Source organism: Rutilus rutilus (assembly GCF_951802725.1).
Source record: "Rutilus rutilus genome assembly, chromosome: 22".
Classification (NCBI taxonomy): Eukaryota; Metazoa; Chordata; class Actinopteri; order Cypriniformes; family Leuciscidae; genus Rutilus; species Rutilus rutilus.
This window is the reverse complement of record NC_140227.1, coordinates 27,659,620-27,682,547: the sequence shown is the minus strand read 5'-3', so window position 1 is coordinate 27,682,547 and position 22,928 is coordinate 27,659,620. Positions and strand designations below refer to the sequence as shown.

The 22,928-nt window shown below is 36.4% G+C and overlaps 1 protein-coding gene across 1 annotated transcript; it reads right to left on the bottom strand.

Annotated features, from left to right (window-relative positions):
• Nucleotides 1–413: 413 nt before the first annotated feature.
• Nucleotides 414–22,799, bottom strand: LOC311282011 (uncharacterized protein). The gene is made up of 10 exons (XM_084395476.1): nucleotides 22,717–22,799; nucleotides 21,981–22,156; nucleotides 21,612–21,776; nucleotides 4,649–4,846; nucleotides 4,419–4,569; nucleotides 4,183–4,319; nucleotides 2,177–2,374; nucleotides 1,947–2,097; nucleotides 1,711–1,847; nucleotides 414–1,496 (listed from the first exon to the last, which is right to left on the bottom strand). Exons 1-4 carry the CDS (start codon nucleotides 22,727–22,729, stop codon nucleotides 4,814–4,816), a joined length of 387 nt encoding a protein of 128 aa, XP_084251602.1. The 5' UTR covers nucleotides 22,730–22,799; the 3' UTR covers nucleotides 414–1,496; nucleotides 1,711–1,847; nucleotides 1,947–2,097; nucleotides 2,177–2,374; nucleotides 4,183–4,319; nucleotides 4,419–4,569; nucleotides 4,649–4,813.
• Between the last annotated feature and the right edge of the window lie 129 nt (nucleotides 22,800–22,928).

The following is a 22,928-nucleotide window of genomic DNA, read 5'->3' as shown; positions in this document are numbered from 1 at the left end:
TTGAAATTAATGATCACACACGTTTAAATAATGACAGTGGGTCTAGTTATATGTGATAATGTATAGTGAGCAGTGAAATAACTATTGGTTTCCATTTGTGGTGACTGCTGACTGACATTAGGGATGAGATTAAATAGATCCTGGAATTTAGCCTGGTCTGGAGCAGGCTAGCTCCACAGAATAAATCTCCATGGTAATTTATACCATAACATATCCTCCTGCCCCCTATCCAGCTTTAGTGCAACCGGATTATGGATCAATTGAGCCAGGATCACCAAGATATTCTGGCTTAATCCCTTATCCTAGTTTTGTGCAACAGGCCCCAGGGCCAGCTCATTTTGTTGACAGTACACAAACACACTCGCTCTCTCTACATATCAAGAATTTCATGAATCTTCTCATTTACATGATCTTATATCTTATGGTCTTATGCCACTGATATTTTTTCTGTTTTTAACACAAAATGCTTAGGCAATAAAAAGTTGAATTACTGTACTTTTTTACACTAAAATACCACCTGATAATCTATTGTTAGCACTAACTCACAGCCACTACTTCACAGTAAACATGCATTCAAAGAAAAAATATTTGGACAGTAAATTTGACATATTCAAGGGCTTTACTTTTGATCCATTTTTTATTTATTAAGCATATTAAAACAAATTCACAAAAGAAACAATGCAAAACAGTGCCACTGTGCATTTTTGCACAAGTACTCAAAGTTTATATAAAACACTTAAGTCTCTACTTGCCGTTAACGGGGTAGTTCACACAAAAATGTAAATTCTGTCATTAATTACTCACTTTCATGTTGTTCCAAACTAGTAAGACTTTTATTCATCTTCTGAACACAAATTAATTGAGATCTTTTTAATGAAATCTGAGATTTCTTTCCCTCCATTGACAGCTACGCAACTACAAGTTAAACAGTAAAGATTTTTAGCTGAAAATGTGGTCCTTGATGATTCATATAATGCAAGTCAATAGCTACAGTCAGTTTGAGTCAAAAAAACATATTACAGGCAAAACAAAATTAATACCTGTGGCTCCGGACGATTCATTGATGTCGTATGAAGCAAAACAATTGGTCTGTCAAAGAAACTGAACATTATTTACAACATTATTACCTGTAATCCACAGCCTCTGCAAACAGTCCTGTGTCACGGCGGTCTTGTTTTGCATGTAATATGTTTGTTTTTTTACCAATCTTCTACTTTTCTTTCATTTTGTGGTAAAACTATTCTTATTTTTTCATCATTTATCAGGAGCTCACCAGAAGAAGCAGGAGCTTCAACCCAAAAAGTTCAGTTTAAGGCCAATGCTGCTGTTAATTTGAACATTGAAAGGTCAGTATGTTCAAGCTTTTTGTCCTTCTTTTGCTCAAACACAATGTTGTCGATGTGTCCTAGAAGTTCCTCAACATGTGCTGACAAGGCTGGATGAAAGCTCTTAGGTTGGGTTTCATGTGAGCCTTTCACAATTCCTTGAAACAACTCCTGAAAAAAATATTTAGTATGGCAAACAATATCTAGCCATTTTAAATTTTGTAAAGTCTTATATGTACCAGAATTTCAGTATCACTGACAAGAGAACAAATTCCTTTTTTTCCCACCTCCTCGACTGTCCTATATTTTAAAAATCATCGATCTACTTGATTTATTAAACTTTTAAATTGATTTATATGAATGAGGACACACATTTTACACATACCTTTTATACTTCATATGCTGAACAGCATATGCTGCCATTGATGATGCGTGATATATTCTCAGATGCCACAGATCTTCTCCCTGTATCACTTCGTTTTTCATAGAGGTCCATTTGTCCCTCACCTCCATTTCTGCCATCTAATACAATAAACATATTACATAAACAATAAAAGTTGTTAAAGTAATGTAGATAAAAATTAAATAAAATAAATAAATAATAGCATTTATTTAACTTACTGTACAAACCAAAACCCCACAGTTGTTAGAGTCAGCCAGCCTCCACTGTTCTGGGTACTCCACAGTCCATTGTCCCAAGTATTTTCAGAAATTGACTTGTAGTTGTCAGTGGGGTCGTAAACTCGAAAACGATTCAGCAAACCATCCAAGACTTTTACAAAATAAACAGAAACTGCTTTAACCAGAGTAACAACTGTTGAGTAAAAATGTATTTTTTTATCCACACATACCCACAAAATGAAGCGGTTTCCCTTTTCAGGGCTCTGTGCATCAACAATTCTTGGAATAAGGACCGTGTCACTTTGTCTAGACGTTGTTTAATGTTAAATCTTCTACTTTTCTTTCATTTTGTGGTAACATTTTCCAGGAGCTCATTTATCAGGAGGTCAGCTCCATTAGAAAGACCACAGCCGGGACCACTGGCAGCCCTGCGGCAAAGGTGGAGAAATGCAAAGGTAAAACAAGGGAGTTCAGCACTCATACCATGCACTAATTTATTTTAAATGCGTTTTATATGCGTGAGATTTATTTTTGTTATTCCAAAACGTCATTACATTTAAAGTTAAAAATATGGGAAATATAACGACATACAGTATTTTTTTTTAAACAAACAAACAAAAAATACAAAATAAAACATAAACTAGATGTACCGCATGGCGGTACAAAATATGACCGCCGCTCAGGCCTGCACTGGCTTTCCACAAAAATAAATGACGTGGAGCAATTTGGCTCTATTGCGTGTTTATGTATATACCTAAAAAAAGTAGTAGTATGTGCATGTCTGTCTGTGTGTATGTGTGTGTCTGTGTGTGTGTGTGTGTGTCTGTGTCTGTGCGTGTATGTATGCGTGCGTACATGTGTGTGTGTGCGTGTGTGTGTTTGTGCGTGTGGATTTGTATGGGTGTGTGGATGTCAGTGTGTGTGCATGCTTGCGTTTGTTTGTATTCCTGCATGTGTGTGTGTGACAGTATCATCCTAAACCAGCAACCCTTCGCTCAACAGCACCATCTACAGGTCGATGAGTGTGTACAGTCACTAAATGTGCACATAAATGAATTTATTTTATACCCCCCCATGGATGAAATTCTACGAAACTTAGCATACCCCCAGAGGATGTCAAGTTAATCATACACATGAAATATGGTGCAGTTCTGAACATCTCAACTGAAGATAGGGGCGATTAAAGCAGAATAATATTGCATTTTCATTTTTTATGGGAGGGGCGCAAATCACAAATGAGTGATTATGGGCTAGGTTGATGTGGGCCCTTAAGACCAACATACCATAAAAATGTCTTCATCCTCGGTGCCACTGTCATTTATTACTCACTTTCATGTTGTTCCAAACTAGTAAGACTTTTATTCATCTTCTGAACACAAATTAATTGAGATCTTTTTAATGAAATCTGAGATTTCTTTCCCTCCATTGACAGCTACGCAACTACAAGTTAAACAGTAAAGATTTTTAGCTGAAAATGTAGTCCTTGATGATTCATATAATGCAAGTCAATAGCTACAGTCAGTTTGAGTCAAAAAAACATATTACAGGCAAAACAAAATTAATACCTGTGGCTCCGGACGATTCATTGATGTCGTATGAAGCAAAACAATTGGTCTGTCAAAGAAACTGAACATTATTTACAACATTATTACCTGTAATCCACAGCCTCTGCAAACAGTCCTGTGTCACGGCGGTCTTGTTTTGCATGTAATATGTTTGTTTTTTTACCAATCTTCTACTTTTCTTTCATTTTGTGGTAAAACTATTCTTATTTTTTCATCATTTATCAGGAGCTCACCAAAAGAAGCAGGAGCTTCAACCCAAAAAGTTCATTTTCAGGCCAGTGCAGCAGTAAACTTGAACATTGAAAGGTCAGTATGTTCAAGCTTTTTGTCCTTCTTTTGCTCAAACACAATGTTGTCGATGTGTCCTAGAAGTTCCTCAACATGTGCTGACAAGGCTGGATGAAAGCTCTTAGGTTGGGTTTCATGTGAGCCTTTCACAATTCCTTGAAACAACTCCTGAAAAAAAATATTTAGTATAGCAAACAATATCTAGCCATTTTAAATTTTGTAAAGTCTTACATGTACCAGAATTTCAGTATCACTGACAAGAGAACAAATTCCTTTTTTTCCCACCTCCTCGACTGTCCTATATTTAAAAAATCATCGATCTACTTGAATTATTAAACTTTTAAATTGATTTATATGAATGAGGACACACATTTTACACATACCTTTTATACTTCATATGCTGAACAGCATATGCTGCCATTGATGATGCGTGATATATTCTCAGATGCCACAGATCTTCTCCCTGTATCACTTCGTTTTTCATAGAGGTCCATTTGTCCCTCACCTCCATTTCTGCCATCTAATGCAATAAACATATTACATAAACAATAAAAGTTGTTAAAGTAATGTAGATAAAAATAAAATAAAATAAATAAATAATAGCATTTATTTAACTTACTGTACAAACCAAAACCCCACAGTTGTTAGAGTCAGCCAGCCTCCACTGTTCTGGGTACTCCACAGTCCATTGTCCCAAGTATTTTCAGAAATTGACTTGTAGTTGTCAGTGGGGTCGTAAACTCGAAAACGATTCAGCAAACCATCCAAGACTTTTACAAAATAAACAGAAACTGCTTTAACCAGAGTAACAACTGTTGAGTAAAAATGTATTTTTTTATCCACACATACCCACAAAATGAAGCGGTTTCCCTTTTCAGGGCTCTGTGCATCAACAATTCTTGGAATAAGGACCGTGTCACTTTGTCTAGACGTTGTTTAATGTTAAATCTTCTACTTTTCTTTCATTTTGTGGTAACATTTTTCAGGAGCTCATTTATCAGGAGGTCAGCTCCATTAGAGAGACCACCGTCGGGACCACTGGCAGCCCTGCGGCAAAGGTGGAGAAATGCAAAGGTAAAACAAGGGAGTTCAGCACTCATACCATGCACTAATTTATTTTAAATGCGTTTTATATGCGTGAGATTTATTTTTGTTATTCCAAAACGTCATTACATTTAAAGTTAAAAATATGGGAAATATAACGACATACAGTATTTTTTTTTAAACAAACAAACAAAAAATACAAAATAAAACATAAACTAGATGTACCGCATGGCAGTACAAAATATGACCGCCGCTCAGGCCTGCACTGGCTTTCCACAAAAATAAATGACGTGGAGCAATTTGGCTCTATTGCGTGTTTATGTATATACCTAAAAAAAGTAGTAGTATGTGCATGTCTGTCTGTGTGTATGTGTATGTGTGTCTGTGTGTGTGTGTGTGTGTGTCTGTGCGTGTATGTATGCGTGCGTACATGTGTGTGTGTGCGTGTGTGTGTTTGTGCGTGTGGATTTGTATGTGTGTGTATGGGTGTGTGTGGATGTCAGTGTGTGTGCATGCTTGCGTTTGTTTGTATTCCTGCATGTGTGTGTGTGACAGTATCATCCTAAACCAGCAACCCTTTCGCTCAACAGCACCATCTACGGGTCGATGAGTGTGTACAGTCACTAAATGTTAGGGGTGTGACGAGACGCTTACTCCACGAGACGAGACGAGACACGAGATTGGGTTCACGAGAACGAGACAAGACGAGATTTTTACACAATTTTTAAGAAATCCTCAATGATGAAATATATGAATTAGGGCTGCACGATATTGGAAAAAAAATTACATTGCGATATTTTTCCCCCAACGATATATATCGCGATATTGCAAGCCATCAATCCAGGCTAAAGTCAATAATTACCATTCCATGTTATTAATAATTTCACAAATAAGCAAGCTTCATTACAAGGAACAAATTCAGTGACGCGTTCATGTAAACGCCACCTAGACCCAGCAAAAGTAATGATTCATAATATGTAAAATATTACAATGAGACATTTGAATTGTTTATTAATAAACAAGTGTTTTCTGTAAAGATGAAGTTGACAATATACTGACTCGCGATCTTAGCAGCAGTGATCGGGAGAAATGCACTTTTCATACAGATTAAATATAGCTATATATTTTTTTTAATGGTTCTGTTTAAAAGTAGAGATTTCTGTAGATAATAGATATATTTCTTTTTTTTTTAGGTGTGTGAGGCGAGTAGGCTACCTTTTACGCTGAGTTTCGGTTCATGGATGATAGCTTAATCTCCGGTTCAGGCGCTGGCTGCTATATTTAATTATTATTAATCATTATTAAATCCAGGAAATTGGATAATGAAATACTGATTAAAATTAAGATACAATTAATACAAAACGAAATTCGTTTTAAAGAAAGGCTTTGTGCTTTCTGTTTGAGGTCTCTGTGAAAGTTTTAAAGCAGTCTTTTAGTGGCGCTTTCATAACGGTCGCGTCCGTAATGTCACGTAACATTGTTTTTTCCTCATAAATGCGAACACGAAAAATAAACGAATGTTTAAAAAAGACAACCATCCACAACTTTATAACACTCCAGCAAAGTAGCCTACCTCTTTTTGGTCAACATCCTCCTTTTTGTAGACGAAATAGGCTAGTCCCAAATAGCTGATTTTGACTTTTTTTGCGGCGGATCCTCTTCGTCGCGCATTTTTGAATGTTGGCTGTGAGCGCGGTGAGCTGCGGGACAGCGAACCAATCACTGTGCAGGCACGCAGAACGCGTATGTCACCCCAGCAAAAAGCCATACAACAAACTCGTGTTTACTGTGTGCTACCGTTCTCTTATGGGTACTACTAATGTTACCCTTCACATCGCATGTTCCGGCGATGTGACTATCGCTCATTCGCACATCGCGATGTCGATGTTAAAACAGAATATCGTTCAGCCCTAATATGAATGGAAAATAGTCTTTTATTCAACTGAAAATCACAAAATGCAAAACAATTTAGGTGCATTTTGAAATCAACTTGTAATGAATGTTATTTTACTTCTATTTTAATGAATTCTATGCAGTAAAGGACATGCAAACACTGCTAAATGTTTTGCTATAAACTCTACCTTCTGGCTTCTCCCCTGTACGATTTCATAAGAGAAATCTAACTCCTTTCCACAAATCGAACATAAAAAAATAAATAAAACAGTATAAATAAATATAAATAACTGAAATAACACTTTAAATGCAAACAGTAAGTGTATCCATAATCAAAGTACAGCTCTCTCAAAACTACAAGTTCAAACAGAAACACATTTTTTCTTCAAGCATGAAAAAGAGATAAATTAACTACACAGAACAGTAGACATATAAGCATGTCTACAATTTCTGGCAGCAGTTGAGACCTTTATGAGGGCTGCACGATATGAGGAAAAGCTGCGATGTGCGATAACATTGTTTAATATTGCGATGTCGATATGACTTGTGATATGAATGTTAGCTATACTGTTCCCATGTCTTAGTGCTTTAATAGGTTCTTTGCGTGATAGGTCAAATGTTTATTACCTGCCTGGTTCAGATTACACTATTTGAGCGCGATTTTGGCGCGATCCGTTTCGTGGAGATGCGTAAAGGACAACGGGCGTCGGGACGCAAGATTCGATCGTTTCATTTCGTATAGTGTGTCATAGTGGGCGACAACCTACGCGTTTTCGATGCTTCAGGACATCACTACAGAAAGACTAGCATGTTTAATTTTAACGGTCCTCCACGACGGGTTGAGTGTGTGCGAGAGTGAGTGAGAGTGCGAGCAACAGTGAGTGTGCGTGTGTGCGCGCGGGAGAGAGCGTGTGTGTGTGTGTGTGTGCGTGCGAGTGAGTGAGTGAGCAAGGGACAGTGATTGTGTGTGTGTGCGCGGAGTGATTGGCACGGCACACAAAAGATTTAAAAGTGGCATCACGCTGACATCACAACAACTCACGAGACAAAGTTTCACCTCGACGAGAAATCTCGTCGCGTTTTAATCTCGTCACACCCCTACTAAATGTGCACATAAATGAATTTATTTTATACCCCCCCATGGATGAAATTCTACGAAACTTAGCATACCCCCAGAGGATGTCAAGTTAATCATACACATGAAATATGGTGCAGTTCTGAACATCTCAACTGAAGATAGGGGCGATTAAAGCAGAATAATATTGCATTTTCATTTTTTTATGGGAGGGGCGCAAATCACAAATGAGTGATTATGGGCTAGGTTGATGTGGGCCCTTAAGACCAACATACCATAAAAATGTCTTCATCCTCGGTGCCACGGTTCAGGTAGTTATTTAGGAAAAACTGCATTTTTGGGGTTTGGGGGGGCCCAGCGCGGGGGGTGAGTGGCCCCCGGGGATCAAACGAAATTTTTCCGTAAAAGTCTAGTGGGGCTACATGCCCACCAAATTTCATGTTCCCCGGTGTTTCGGTGTCCCTGGTATCGTTGACGAAAAAATTCAGTAGATGACAAAAAAAAAAAAAAAAAAAAAAACCTTTGACAATCCCTATATGACCGCTTTCGCTAGCTACGCTAGTGGCGGTCATAATAATGGATAAGTGATCTGAAAGCGCCATCATAGGCACCAAATTAGGGCCGCAACGACGCGTCGACGTCATCGATTACGTCGCCTCTGAAAATACGTCGACACGCATGAAATGCGTCGACGCGTCACATTAATTATTTACGTTTAAATATCAAGTAATGGCGGCTTCTGCTTCATGGTGAAAATGACAGACCACGATCATCCAAAGTATGGGAATACTTTAAACTACGCTTTTTAAAAGTTGTGTATGCACATGTAGACTGGAGACCTGCACTCCCGCAGGACCCAACGCAACAGAGTGCGGCGCGGAAATATGGATCTGATGGCCGAGTGCGGGCGCGGGCGGTAATGCACCCGTGTGTGTGTGTGTGCTGGTTGCGGGAGAATAAAACGATTCGCGAAACTCCCGCAAAATAGAATTATCTATAAATGTAACATCTATAAACAAATAAATTGTCATTCATCTGTTGCCAGAGGTGTGGACTCGAGTCATGTGACTTGGACTCGAGTCAGACTCGAGTCATGAATTTGATGACTTCAGACTCGACTCGACAAAATGTACAAAGACTTGCAACTCGACTTGGACTTTAACATCAATGACTCGTGACTTCACTTGGACTTGCGCCTTTTGACTCGAGAAGACTTGCTACTTCCCATGAAAACTGGGGGAAAAAATGTCCACATGGCCGCGCCGCTCTCAGTTTATCTGCATCTGTGAAAAAAATGTGCACCACCTGTATGCATGCAGAGAGCGCGCGCGCTGCCTGCACGACATCCAATCACTGTAGTCCCACGTTGTTTTGATTCGACAGCATAACGCCCGTTTCACATTCACACATACTCCGTTTGCAGTGCGTATGCGCCAGCGGGTGCGTATTTTTTTCCGTACCCATGTTAACAGGTTAGAGCTTTCACACTGCACGCGGTTGCAGTCCGTCGATCCGTTCCAGGTGCGGTGCGTATACAGCAGTGCCGCGATCGTTTCCGCACCGAGTCTATTTCTGCTGTGCTGCACATGTGCTGCACGCGCTGAATTAAAGTGACAGCGCATGTTTCGTGGTCAACATGAACACAGATTGACCTAAAAATTTAGTAATTTCACCATAAATGTGATTAATTAAATAAAATGTAGTAATCTCACCATAAATGTATTTAATTAAATACTATTTTCACTTTAAGACCAGGGTAAAGCAAGGAAAACTACAATTTACCTCAACAAGGCCACATAATGAACAAATCTCGTCTCATTCGTGGAGGTGGAAAAACATGTTCCTTGTGACATGCAAGATTTTTTGTATTAATTTAAATATAAAATAAAAGACATGAGAGTCGGCTGTTTTTTTATATAAGTAGCCTATGGTTAAATATTTGACCACTTGCTTTAGGAACTTCATATAAGTAGAAGTAATGCATTGAATAATAGGCCTACGTTGTTTAAATTGTGTTTAAACGTGCATACGTCTATTAAAGAGTGTATATGTGTACAAAGAGAATCGCAATGCTGAGACGTAAGACCGGGGTAGCCTAAATCAGGGGAAAATACATATTTCAACAAGGCAACATAACACTCGTCTCATTCGTGGAGGTGGAAAAACAAGTTCTTTGTGACATGTGAGATTTATTGTATAAAGATTTAAATTATGCAAAAGAAAGAGTATGAGTCTGCTGTTTTTGCGATTTTAATATAAGTACATGGTTAAATATTTTACCACTTGTTTGAGCAACTTAATATAGGCTATAATTCTATAAGAGTAATGCATTAAATAATACGTTGTTTAAATTGTATTTACAGTAAACGTGAATACGTCTTTTAAAGAGTGTATACGTGTGTACAAAGAGAATCGCAATGCTGACAAAAAATTGTTTTTAAATAAAAGATGCTAATAACTTCTGGATTTGAAATACAAATAGTGAGTACATGTATTTGTGGTACAGCTGCGGATCACGCACTGCAAACGCAGCATATGTGAAAGCACTATCGCGCGTGCTGGTCTTGCACCGCATATGCACTGCAACACACATTCCAATTATATTATCAGGTTGGTCCAGTTTTTCAGAAGTGATAATTTTGAGGAGTGAGGATTTTATTGATGACATGTTTAAAAAGGTTTAGGCTAAAACGACCCTCTATTTGAAAGTTAAAGTGTTTTGCAATATGAGGTTAATACAATACAGGACTGAAGCTGCATGCTGTGCATTGTTCTAGTGCAATATGCTGAAATACAAGCATTTTTTGTGAAAATTAAATTTTCTGTTTTTTACTGTATTTGATTATAAATCAAAGTATAAAAAGAGGTTTAAATAAATACAAATCTTACAGACGTACATGATTTGTATAAATTTTATTTCTGTGGTAAGAGGACTTGAAATGACTCGAAACTAAAATGGTAGGACTTTGGACTCGACTTGAGACTTGTTGGCTTTGACTTTTGACTCGACTCGGGACTTGCCTCATCTTTGACTCGACTTGACTCGGGACTCGAGGGCAAAGACTTGAGACTTACTTGTGACTTGCATAACAATGACTTTGTCCCACCTCTGTCTGTTGCACAAAAGCAAAAGCAACAATAACAAACAAAATAGAAACGATTTACAGGCCAGAGTCTCTATCTATTTATAACATGTTTGCAGCGTTGATCAATGTAGCCAATCACAGACAGATGTGTTGGTTTCTTGAACGCAAATCAGATGCATTTATAGAACCCCCTCACCGCTCAAAATTGACTTTTTGTTCAGTGCTGAATTCTGCATACTGGCAAATCTTCTGATTATAGCAAACAAAGTGTAGATATTATGAAAGATTAATTGTGCAGCCAGTTTCATTTATAACAGAGATTTGTGAGATCGCGATGAACTGAGATGTCAGCTTTTTAGAAATCATTAAGGGAGAAATCCGTCCCGTGCAGGTCTCTAATGTAGACTTTAAAAACAAACGACTAACGTTATATTTACATTAACAGTAGCCTAGGCTGCAATCTAGTGTATGTGAACCTTTTTGCAGATAAACACAAGTGCATTTTCGGACAAGTTAATTGAGTAAATCATACTCCCACTAAAGTAATTAATAACAGACTATATTAAACACGTTTCCTAAATAGGCCTGTGACTGTATCTTACATTTTATGAAACAGTACCATTAGTTAAAAATAAAGCTTAAAATGCTTCCTGTTCGCATATTTCATAATAAAATGACAATTAGGCTACCCTTTCTGAAATATTTTTTTTTTTGTCATCATTCATAGATTTCATGTTAAAATAATATTCAGATGCACTACCCTCTTCAAAATACAGCTGATATATTGTTGTACTTATTTATTGTAAAGTTTGCCAATGGATAAATCAGCTAATCCCAAAAATAATCATTAGATTAATCAGAAAAATAATCGTTAGATTAGTCGACTAATCGAAGAAATAATCGATAGATTAATCGACAACAAATATAATCGTTAGATGCAGCTCTACACCAAATGACAATGTATACTTGTTTGTTGATTTTGCAGAAGTGGGCCATTTGTATTCTTTGCATGCTGGTGCTGTTTGGAGTCTTCCTCCTCATTTTGTTTAGTGAGTATCACAGTATTTACATGCTCTTTCACTCCAGAGGGTTGTTCCATAAAACAAGATTAGAATACAAGCTTATTTTGGTCAGTCAGACTTATTGTCGGTGGATTCTGTTTCATAAAGCAAACTTAAAATAGTTCAAACTCAGTTACCCTGGCAACTTATGCTGGGAAACTAGCCTGGTCCAGGGCAGGCTAACTGTCAGGCTAAGCCTCAGCTGTTACACAGATCCTCTAACACTGACCGACAAGAACACAATGATATTACCACTGACACTCTCTCATACCATTATTGGACTTTATTAACCATTATGAGTCCAAAAATAAATACACAGTATGCAGAAAGTCAACTTAAATAAGGCTGCAATGATAAATTAGACAATATATCTATCTATATAGATAGATATATTGATAGATAAATACAATATATATACTACAGGTTTTCTTTTTTTACTGGCTGAATGTTTTGTGCCCAAGATTTAATTAGATTGTTTTAAAGATTTATGAATACAATTCTCTCTGGTTTTGTTTGGCAGCTGTAGTACATGTTTATGATTATTAGAAGAACATTAGAACACAATCTAAAAAAAGCTTTTAAAGCAGAAGTTAAAATCACAAAATTAAAAATAAATAATTACAAAAGCACAGTATAAATGTTAGCTGGTAAGATGAATCTGAGCTTAGTAATTGACAGTATATTAGCCTACATTTGATTTACCCCATTACAATAGTCCCTTTACAGTTATTGCTATCATAAAAATACACTTGTAGGTTTAAAATTCTAAATAAGGCACATCTAATGTCCAAATAACAAATATTTTAGCATATATATATATATATATATATATATATATATATATATATAGGCCTATATATATTAGGGCTGTCACGATGTTAGATTTTTCACACCACGTTTATTGTGGCCAAAAGAATTCACGATATCGATATATCGCGATATCGATATATCGCGATATCTATAGAATCTATGGGGGGGGGGGGGGGGGGGGGGGGGTACTCAATCTATGGCAAATTTTTGTGAAGGAAGAGAAGCATGTGAAGTTTATCTGGTTTCAAACTGAAGCCAAACACTGTCTGAAGGTTTCCTGAAGAACTGAAAAGCTCTTAAACCTGTTGTTGCACTGGCGCCAATAAAGTCATGCAGATAGCAGATTTGAATAAAAAAATCAAGTGCAAATACAAATACAAAAATAAGATGAGTAAAGAAAACGGGGTTCTTAATTTTAATAATCACCCTTTATTAAATATATGAACACAGAAACCCCCTGTTAACAGTTAATGTCACGTTTCCCATTCCATGATGACTAGTAAAATAATATCCGCGTCGCGTCTATGACAACTCGAGGTATTGCACACCGGACACGCACTTTCTCAGTTTATGGCCAGCAATATCATTATGTTTAAGGACATTATGGAATTGAGATAATGTCTGTACTATGTTATGATTATACTGTACAATTAAATACAATAGGTGCTGAGTCTGTGATCTGAACACTTTTTTCTGCGCTCTGTGTCGCGGCAGGATTTTGAACAAGGTCCTGAGCCGTTGCTGGGCGACGCGGACAGACGCCGAATAGAACCGCGCTGTGCTTCTCGTCCGGTGTGTGTACACTCATACAGAATGTGTTCGAATTTTAAAGACGTGGCGCTGCGCTTCTCGTCCGGTGTGCGACCACCTCTAAGGTGCTGTTTTCTTTGAAGCCGAAGAACTCTGTTGTTAATACTGGCGAGCTCAGCTTACTTTTTTCGGGTGTGGACAGAGTGTTTCACTCTAGCTGCGCGGGCGCGGACGAGCGCTGCGTCTAGAAAACGCCAATATCGCCAATACCGGTATATTGTATTGCTCTAAATTAACACGATGTCGATATTTCATGCTTTGAATATCACGATTATCGTCAATACCGGTATATTACGACACCCCTAATATATATATATATATATATATTTATTATGTACTTTATTGTGGCTTTCAATTCAAACACATTTAACACAATTATACAAATGGACAGTTCCTTTAAAAACATCATATTTTCCCCCAATAAATATTCATTTATTATTTATTTTTCCTTCTACTTTTTTTTCTTTTGTGATAATACCCACCAACACATAGCCTAAAAAACACATGATTAGAGCAATAACCAAAAAGTACATAGTTAGACACTTTTAGATATGATTTAAGGGGGAAAAGACAAAAAACAATAAATAAATATTAATAAAAATTTAACATTCACATATTTATATCAAACTCTTATAATGACACACAATTCCTAATAGTTATTCAAGTAATATTATTTGAATATCAAATATTCAATATTAAATAAGTCAATAAATAAAATAACAAATAACTAGAAATAAAAGTGAGGGAGGGTTGTATAAAAATGTAGTTAATGTAGGCTAATATATATTCCTTTATTTTATGGAATATTCTTTGATTTTAGAGTTGCACATATCTTTTCAAAATTTGCTCTCAATTTCATGTTATCCTCTCCATAATGTACTTTAGAAACTAAATCTACTCATTTAAAACTGGGAATTCTTGCTTTCTCCAAAAAAGTATTGCATTAAAAGCTGTAATTCTTGTAAAACTATATTTTGTATCTTTATATATTTAGTTTCTTAAAATAAACTTCCCTGAATTAGGCTACGTCTGTTCACTGAAGTACTTCTGTTCGCTAGAAGTTCACTGCAACTTATCCAAAGATAAATTATTATAATTAGAAGATATTTCTAGTGTTATAAAATATTGCATATTAATTTTCCAAGCAAAATGTATATTTTAGTCAGAATGATTGCGCTCGTATTTGGCGCGCATGCGCGCAGCAGCGCTCGTTCAATATGAAGATTAGCAGCAAAATGGATACATTTGCATGACTTTCTAACATTTACAGATGGAGAATATAACAGTAAAATGTAAGTTTTGCACTGAGGGGGAAAAAATCATATCACAAACGCATAAAACAGCACAAAATATACGATGTTTGATGGTGGATCGATTTGATCCAAGATCGACCTCTAGGGCTGCTTCAAAAACGCGTCCACACGCAATTATCTAGACTTGATAAACCTGGATCAAATTAGCGAGATTGCGTGAACTTCAATTACCTTTTATGGAACCACTTTAGCCCCAACGTATTTGTTAAGCTCATTCAAGTCCGGTTTTGGAGTTTAATCCCCGCTTTTCTAAGCGTCTTTTATGGAACAACCCTCAGGGGCAGCAATTGTACAAAACGATAGACGTCCCTGTGATTTAAGTGTTCTTGAAGCAATTCATGTGCTAATTAAATGTGTTGTAAACAAAGTATACTACATCCATTTTAATCTCTGCTCTTTTTTCCCCCTTCTTTAGTCTGCCTGAAGTCACTAAGTGGCTAATTTATGGCCTGGATGGATTGTAATTAATAAAAATAATTTACATTTTTAATTTTGTGACCAATACTTTATTGATTTTCTTGCAAACAAAGTTATCAGCATTCAAACTGACAAATTTTCACTAAATTACTTCAATATGGAAAACATAACTGATAACAAATATAAAACAGATATACAGAAGAGAAACATTTACACAGAAGGACTAATAAAATAATAATAATGCAAAATAAAAATTGAACTATATGCATAGTCAGAGATAAATGATTTACAGGAAGAAAATGTCTATTGAAATAAAGATAATTGAGGCCTCAATAAAATTAAAAGAAAAACAAACTTAGATCATTTAGGTTTTGAGAATAGAAATCAAGCGGTCATGAGCTTGGCTCCAGTGCATAATAGTTGTAATCTTTGCCCTATTAATTAAGGCAGTGGATCGCTCCAGACGGACAATATCTATAACATAAGACAACCACTGCTGTTTTGATAAAGAATGAGGAGGAAACCAAGAACTAATTATTAATTATTTAATAATTATTTAATAATTATTGGTTTTCTTGGCCGTTTTTGAATTAACGTAAGGGCAGCAGAGGATACATCGTTAAGAAGGAAAAGACATGGTTCAGGATTAATTGTCAGTTCCAAAAGTTGTGATAATACAGAAGAGACATCAACCCAGAAGTTGAGGATTGAAGGACATTCCCAGAATACATGGAGAAAGCTGCCGATTGCCCCAGTGCTACATTTGTCACACACAGGGGAGGGAATCAGTTTCATTCTAAAACGTTTCAGAGGTGTATAATATATTCTGTGGATTACATTTACATTTTTAATTTTAACCCTTTTTTTAATGAATAAATTTAATGGAAAAATGATTCACTGCTATTTTTGTATGTATCTAGACTAAAATGACAGTTCATGCATTTTTTCCAAAATATGCCCATTATTTTCTAAGTTACACTCTGTATCTCCCGAGATACATTGCTCATTTAGGGTAATATTTTGCAATGTATTCTTTTTTATTATAGGTCATATGACAACTTTTAAAACATTTAATGAACAATTAATTAGCTACATTTTTTCATGTTATCCATACAACATTAGAAAAATTGGAAAAAAATGAACTTTTTCTCCCAAGATGCATTGCCTATGTAGGATATAAATTTAACATTTCATAACTTTTTAAACAGTTCATGTGCTGATTTTTAAAACACCTTTTTCCTGTTTTGTTTTTTTTAATTCTACCATCTTCCCTGTGGTGCCCCACACCAGATATATTCTATGGGCAATGGAAGCTGAGAAAACAGTTGCGAGCATTTTGTCCAGTGACCAGGCAAAGCCTCACTTTGCACTTCTGACACATGATGGATGTCTGCCCATGATGGAAGTGTGTGTGTGTGTGTGTGTGTGTGTGTGTGTGTGTAAAATAGAGAAAGTATTGGGAAGGGGGGTTCCTTCCCTCTTCCCTCCACTCATTTACTAACACATCACCATAACACACATCATGTGGACACACACAAATTCAAATTCAAATGTATTTATAAAGCACTTAATAAAACAACAAAGTTGACCATAGTGCTGTACAAGCAGTAAAATAATAAGTAGAGAAAAGCAAAAAAAAAAAAAAAAATGCATATCCAATATATCTAAATAAAAAGTACAAACATCATAAAACAGTCAAAAAACGCTACGCTATCATAAAAAAATATGTTTTCAGATGGCTTTTAAACTGACCGAGTGTAGGAAGGTCCCTGATATATAAATTGTAAACTGTTCCATAATTTCGTGGCAGCCACCGCAAATAGACTAGACCAGGGAACGACAACTGGCGGCCCGCGGGCCAAAACTGGCCCGCCATGAATATTTTCTGGCCCGCCGGATTATTTTGGAAGTCCTAAATGCTGCACAAAACTCTTACACTACTTGAGAAAAGACGTAGTCGCGCGGCGATTTCACCGCCGCATACTGTGTGAAACGCCTATAGGGAATCATGCGGCGCGGGATTACATTAATCTGACGCATAAGGAAAACCGTTGAAATCAATGGAGTTCCTTGTTCGTCAATATGACGCCTAGGAGTACCTTCAACGTCTTCTTTGTGACGCGGAAGGCACTTGACCATGCTTCAGTTTTTGACGCCCTGGGAGTGAGAACGGAATAGCGCGTCAAATTCGCGCCTGCCGCGTCTAGTTATAAACGCTTGACCACTTTGTGTCCATCTTTTGACAGCGTATCCGCACTTAATTCTGACCACCTGTACACCTAGCTCTGAGGGGCTGTTTGGTACTGAAACCATTGTCGGTCAACAACATTCTTTTCTTGCAAGGATGTTTGAAATAGTTTGACAGAAAATAGCCTACTTCATTTGTCAGTAGGGCAATATGATTTTCGTTTATGTTGCTTAGAAATTTGAGTGATAGGCTTTGTCCTATTTAATTTGTTATTTATATTTCATATTTTTTTTCTGTGGCATTTTTTTCTCTGCTGACAGTACAATGTTAAAATAGCCTAATATTTATATTGACACGAACACAATTTTTGTATAGCATTTATAATTATTATAGGGTACTTAATCTCCTTCTTTCCGAGACTTTCTTTTAGAGACATTTGAATGTGAGATTATGGAAACGAGATCTAAATTTTGCGGACCCGTGAGGTCGGGAAATAAAGCGGGTGAACACAGAGTGTATTTTAAGCGGTTGCTGAATAGAACCTTGTGGGAGCGGGACGGGGGGAAAAACAGCCCCGCTCAGACCTCCTTAAATCTTAGGTGTGTATCTGTGTGTCCCGAATAAATAATAATAATAAAAAAAGGAATAAAGTTCAAAAGTCGGACTGTAAGCGAATGAGGCATGATTGCTATTCACACCTTTATTAAAATGGCTGTAATCTGTTACCACAATAGTACTTTATCTGTTTAAAAGGTGTTAAATTAAAAATTAAAAATCTAAATTAAAATTTGTCTAATCCAGTAATTCATTTTTTCTATTTTTGATCTGAGCACAATCAGAAAATCAGAAAACCCGTCGTTATTCGTTTTTTTCATTTTAGTTCAGGAAATAAATAATGGAAAAACAAGTCGTTTTTCATCTTTTTATTTTTGGTTTTAATTTGAAAAAACGATTGAACGAATGATCCACGGATGGTGACGGACCCATCATATTATATAAGAGTACTATTTAATTTGTATCCATAGGCCTACTCTGTGTAGCTGGCCCGCCATCTACTGGCTAAAAAAAATATTGGCCCACGGCCAAAGTTACTTGCCGACCCCTGGACTAGACGGATTTCAGAAAAATGGCCTTCTATAAGAAGTGAGGAGCATTTATGGGTACAAGTTGGGAACCGGCCTACCTTATATTTCAAGGGTGCTGAGTCCAAAAAAACTGGTTCCCAAGCGAAATTTTGAGTTTTTGACCTTCTAATTTGCATATCAAAATGGCCGCCAAATTGCATATCTTGCTCAGTCGTTGGACCATTTTCCCCTAGTTTTTTTGTAAGTAGGCAATCAAGATGAGGAAATTAAGTTTCTAGATCGATAGTCAAGGGTCAGAGCAAAGATATAATGGAGGCTCACTGCCTTTTTTATGTATATATATATGCAAAATACCAACTTTTAAGGTGAAATTAAGCATTATTTGTGTAATTTTTTTAAGGCCGACATACATATTCAATCAATATCACTCTTAAATGTTCCCAGTGTATATATGATATGTGACGTATTCCATATTACATAATAACTAAGAAAAACACCATTGCAAGTTGTCTGAGATTTCCTTTTTTAATGCAAATTAAGATGAGACACTACAGGTGAATAGGGTAAAATTTTTAACTAGCAGATATCATCATGAAACTTTCACAGTTGATTACCTACATTAAGATGAGAAACAAAATGTATTACAAGTTTTCTGTAATTTAATGTTTAAATATGCAAATTAGGCAATATCTAATCAAATATGCACTAATTTGCATAGATTTAAAACAACAAAATCTGAGTATTGGATAAAGCCAGGTTAAAAATGATTTTTTCATTGTGTTCACATATTAGATGGGGAAAAAAAATACAGAGGGATTTATGGATATCTACTTTTGTTATCCTGTAAATCAGAAAAAACTGTTAATAGCCTTAAAAAAAAAAGATTTTCGCCATGTTTTTTGGAATAAAATGTTATATAAATCAGGCTAGGAATAATATATTTACAAATCCCTCTGTAAATGTCTTCATAATATAACATAATATAACTATAACTAGGTACAAGTACAAAAGTTTGGTGTATAGGTGCTACTGAAGTGGAGCATAATTTTGACCAAGATTGGTTTGCAGTGATCGACCTGAAGGACGTACTGTCTGGGCTCCCGTAGTTTTGAACGGGCTCAGCGTTTGCCATAGAGATAGACAAACAACATGGCAAATGAACGAGACCGCAGCAGCACAAGCACACACGCCAAAAGCGTTTACAAACTGAATTTCTATTGTAATTCTATCAATATTCATAAATGAACAATGGCTAGGCTGTTAAGCTCTATAAAGGAAAAGTCAACACTATAAAAAATGAAGTTAAAAGTAGTGGATGAGTCATGTTGCCTATTTTAAAAGTTTTAAAACTATGTGCAATGAACTAATCAGATCATATCAGTGTTAAGGTTACTACGACATACTACAACAACAACAACATCAAACCTCATTAGTTCTTGTGTCATGACATTTGATCAAAAGACTTGCAAGAACCAATGAGGCTTGGTTTTTTATGTAGTAGCTAATACAATAAAACATCATTGTAAACAAAGACTGACATTTTATGTTTTCATCCTACAAAGACATTGTATGATTTCAGAAGACTTTGAATATGACATGCAAATTGAATAGGTTACTTTTTAGATGCTTACTCTGAAGTCATTGTATGAAAAGATGTCACTATCAATAGGTTTATGATGTGAGTAGTGTTGCACGGTGTACCGATACTTCAAAAGTATCGCGATACTCGGAAATTAAAAACGTCACGATACCTAAATTTATCAGTATCGATACTTAAAAAAAATTTTTTTTTTAAAACGCCTCCCTATGGACGTCTGTGTTTTTTTCCTGACGCACGCAGCAAAGAACCTGCCGCTGTCTGTGTCATGTGACAAAACCGTCTATGGACAAAACACTACAGCGAGATGGCTGCATGTGCGAGCACAAGTGGTCCACGACTCGTAGAAAAAGTTGACGCGAGGAGTGACATATGGAAGTACGTAGCCTACCTTGCTCTGTTGCACGGTGCACCGATACTTCAAAAGTAAAGCGGAAATTAAAAACGTCACGATTCCTTCATTTATTAGTATCCATACTTCTAAGAATGACCGCGTTCCAGATTTGTAAGGCCGGCGACACACTGGCTGCGTGTCGTGTCCGTTTTTATTTCGGCTCCCATGTTAACTGCCTGCGTGACACACGAGTCTGGGCGCAGCTCGAGACGCGCGGAAAACGCGTGCATGCTATAAATAGAACCGACGCCTATTTTTCACGCGTCACGCAAGCGTGATGGAAGCGTTCCCAGGCAAAATAGAATAGGAAAAGATGTTTCTATGTCATTTTGACACGAATACATATTAATAAATGACATTTTGATGTTTGAAAGTTTTGACATAAATACAATATAAATGTAATTAAAAAAATATGATCGATTTTCAAATATTGCACCTCTCGATACAGAACGAATTATTCTGTAGCCTATTTTGCCGTCAACACTGCCGACGTTGTCTTTGCTGCTATATTCCATAACTCTCTCCCCACATGTCAAATATATCACCAATGAGGCTTATCATATGTTACCAATATTAAACATTGTTTAATATAATCGCTGTTCATATTTTTATTCAAAGTTCAGAATCAAGATAAAGCTCTTATGTTTCTTATGATAAATGAGATAATGCTGCTAAATTTATATAAAAAAATTACCTTGAATGTCATTGCTCTAATTTATTTTTTATATTTTGATATTTCATATTTTGTTCAAATGTTTAATATATCTGCTGTTCATATGTTCATTTATTAGTGTTATATGATTAGAATGTTGTCCCGGTTTTAAAATAAAGCACAGCAATGATATTTGAGAGTGTTTCTCCCTTTTCAGGAAAAGTATCGAAAAAGTATCGAAATCGCAATACTTGACTTGGTATCGGTATCGAAACAATAATTTTGGTATCGTGACAACACTAGATGTGAGTAGTGAGTAAGTGAGTAAATGATCACAGAATTGTCATTTTGGGGAGAGAAAGACTGCTTTAAAATAAATTGACTCACGTTCTTATCAAGGCTCTCTAGTATTGAAGTCATTTCTGGAATGTCCTCATAACGCTTTGACCGGAATAACTGTATCAGCTTTGAGAGATGACCATCTAGGGCTAGGCCTTCCAAAAAGGACTTGCTCGGGTCCTTTGACACAAGCCTGGTGAATTCTTTGCTGATCTATAAAAACATAAATACATTTACAAATTGAACAAAGATGCCAGGGTCTCAGTGACATTTTCACTCAACATTAAAGAACTGGTCATATAATCTTAGGATATTACAGTAAGTTTGCCCATATCTTCTAATAGAACAGCACAACTTTCACAGCCCAAGATTTTCTGATTAATTCAAAGCACACAGAAATAAATAAACACAATTTACCTGTCTCTCTGTGAAAATGGCTGGCCATCGGATTTTCATTTGTGACACTGGTGGCTCCTCATCAACGACTTCTTGTCTTCTCAAAGAATACAGCACACTGCTCATAGCAGCATCAACAAATGTGATGTCTGGAGTCCTCTTCATCATCGCCACAGCCATTTGCTCTCTTTCCTTTTCTGTTCAATTGACATAAAAGTTTAATCATGTGATTATTAACTACAAAAAGTTGAATTAGTATTAATACAAAATCATGGCAAGTTACCTATATAGGCCTACAGAAGACGCACCGTTTGCACGTGCTCAAAAACATTAAGGTTGTCAAAATCATATGGTATTTTTAATCGTAATGGTAAAAATAAATATGGACTGGCGGCGGTGCTTCAGATATTAACGTTACTGGTCATTCTGTGTTTCTAACGATAAAGAGATCCGATCAAGAACACGCTAAAAAGTAACTTATATACACTTTTTTTTAATATATATATATATATATTTACTAACATTAATACTAGTCAAAGACGACTTCTCTTTCTGCTCACGTCTCGACAGCAGCTCGGTGTCTAACACACTGTAACGTAGCTAGCAAAAATATGCGTGCCAGTGCGTGTGGCTCCTGATTACTAATCAAGTTGTCTTAGTTTGTCAAAATAGCCTGTAATCAATACGCGGTCGGTGAGCGCAAACGAAACAAGCCTAATTTTTACATGAAAGAAAGAACAAATCAGGGTATACTTACTATAAAAATCCATCTGTAGTCGTTCAAATAAGAGCTCCTTCGTCTTTTTCCGCGCAGCAACTCTGTCGTGATCTCGTCGTCTTTTCGTGCACAAAATGGCGATGGCGCGTCTGGCTCAAATTCGTTAAAATAGTACGTCATCATGACGTAGAGTTTCTGGCACATGCGCATGAGGCAGAAAATTGAATGAACCTATGTTTTGTTGTTATATG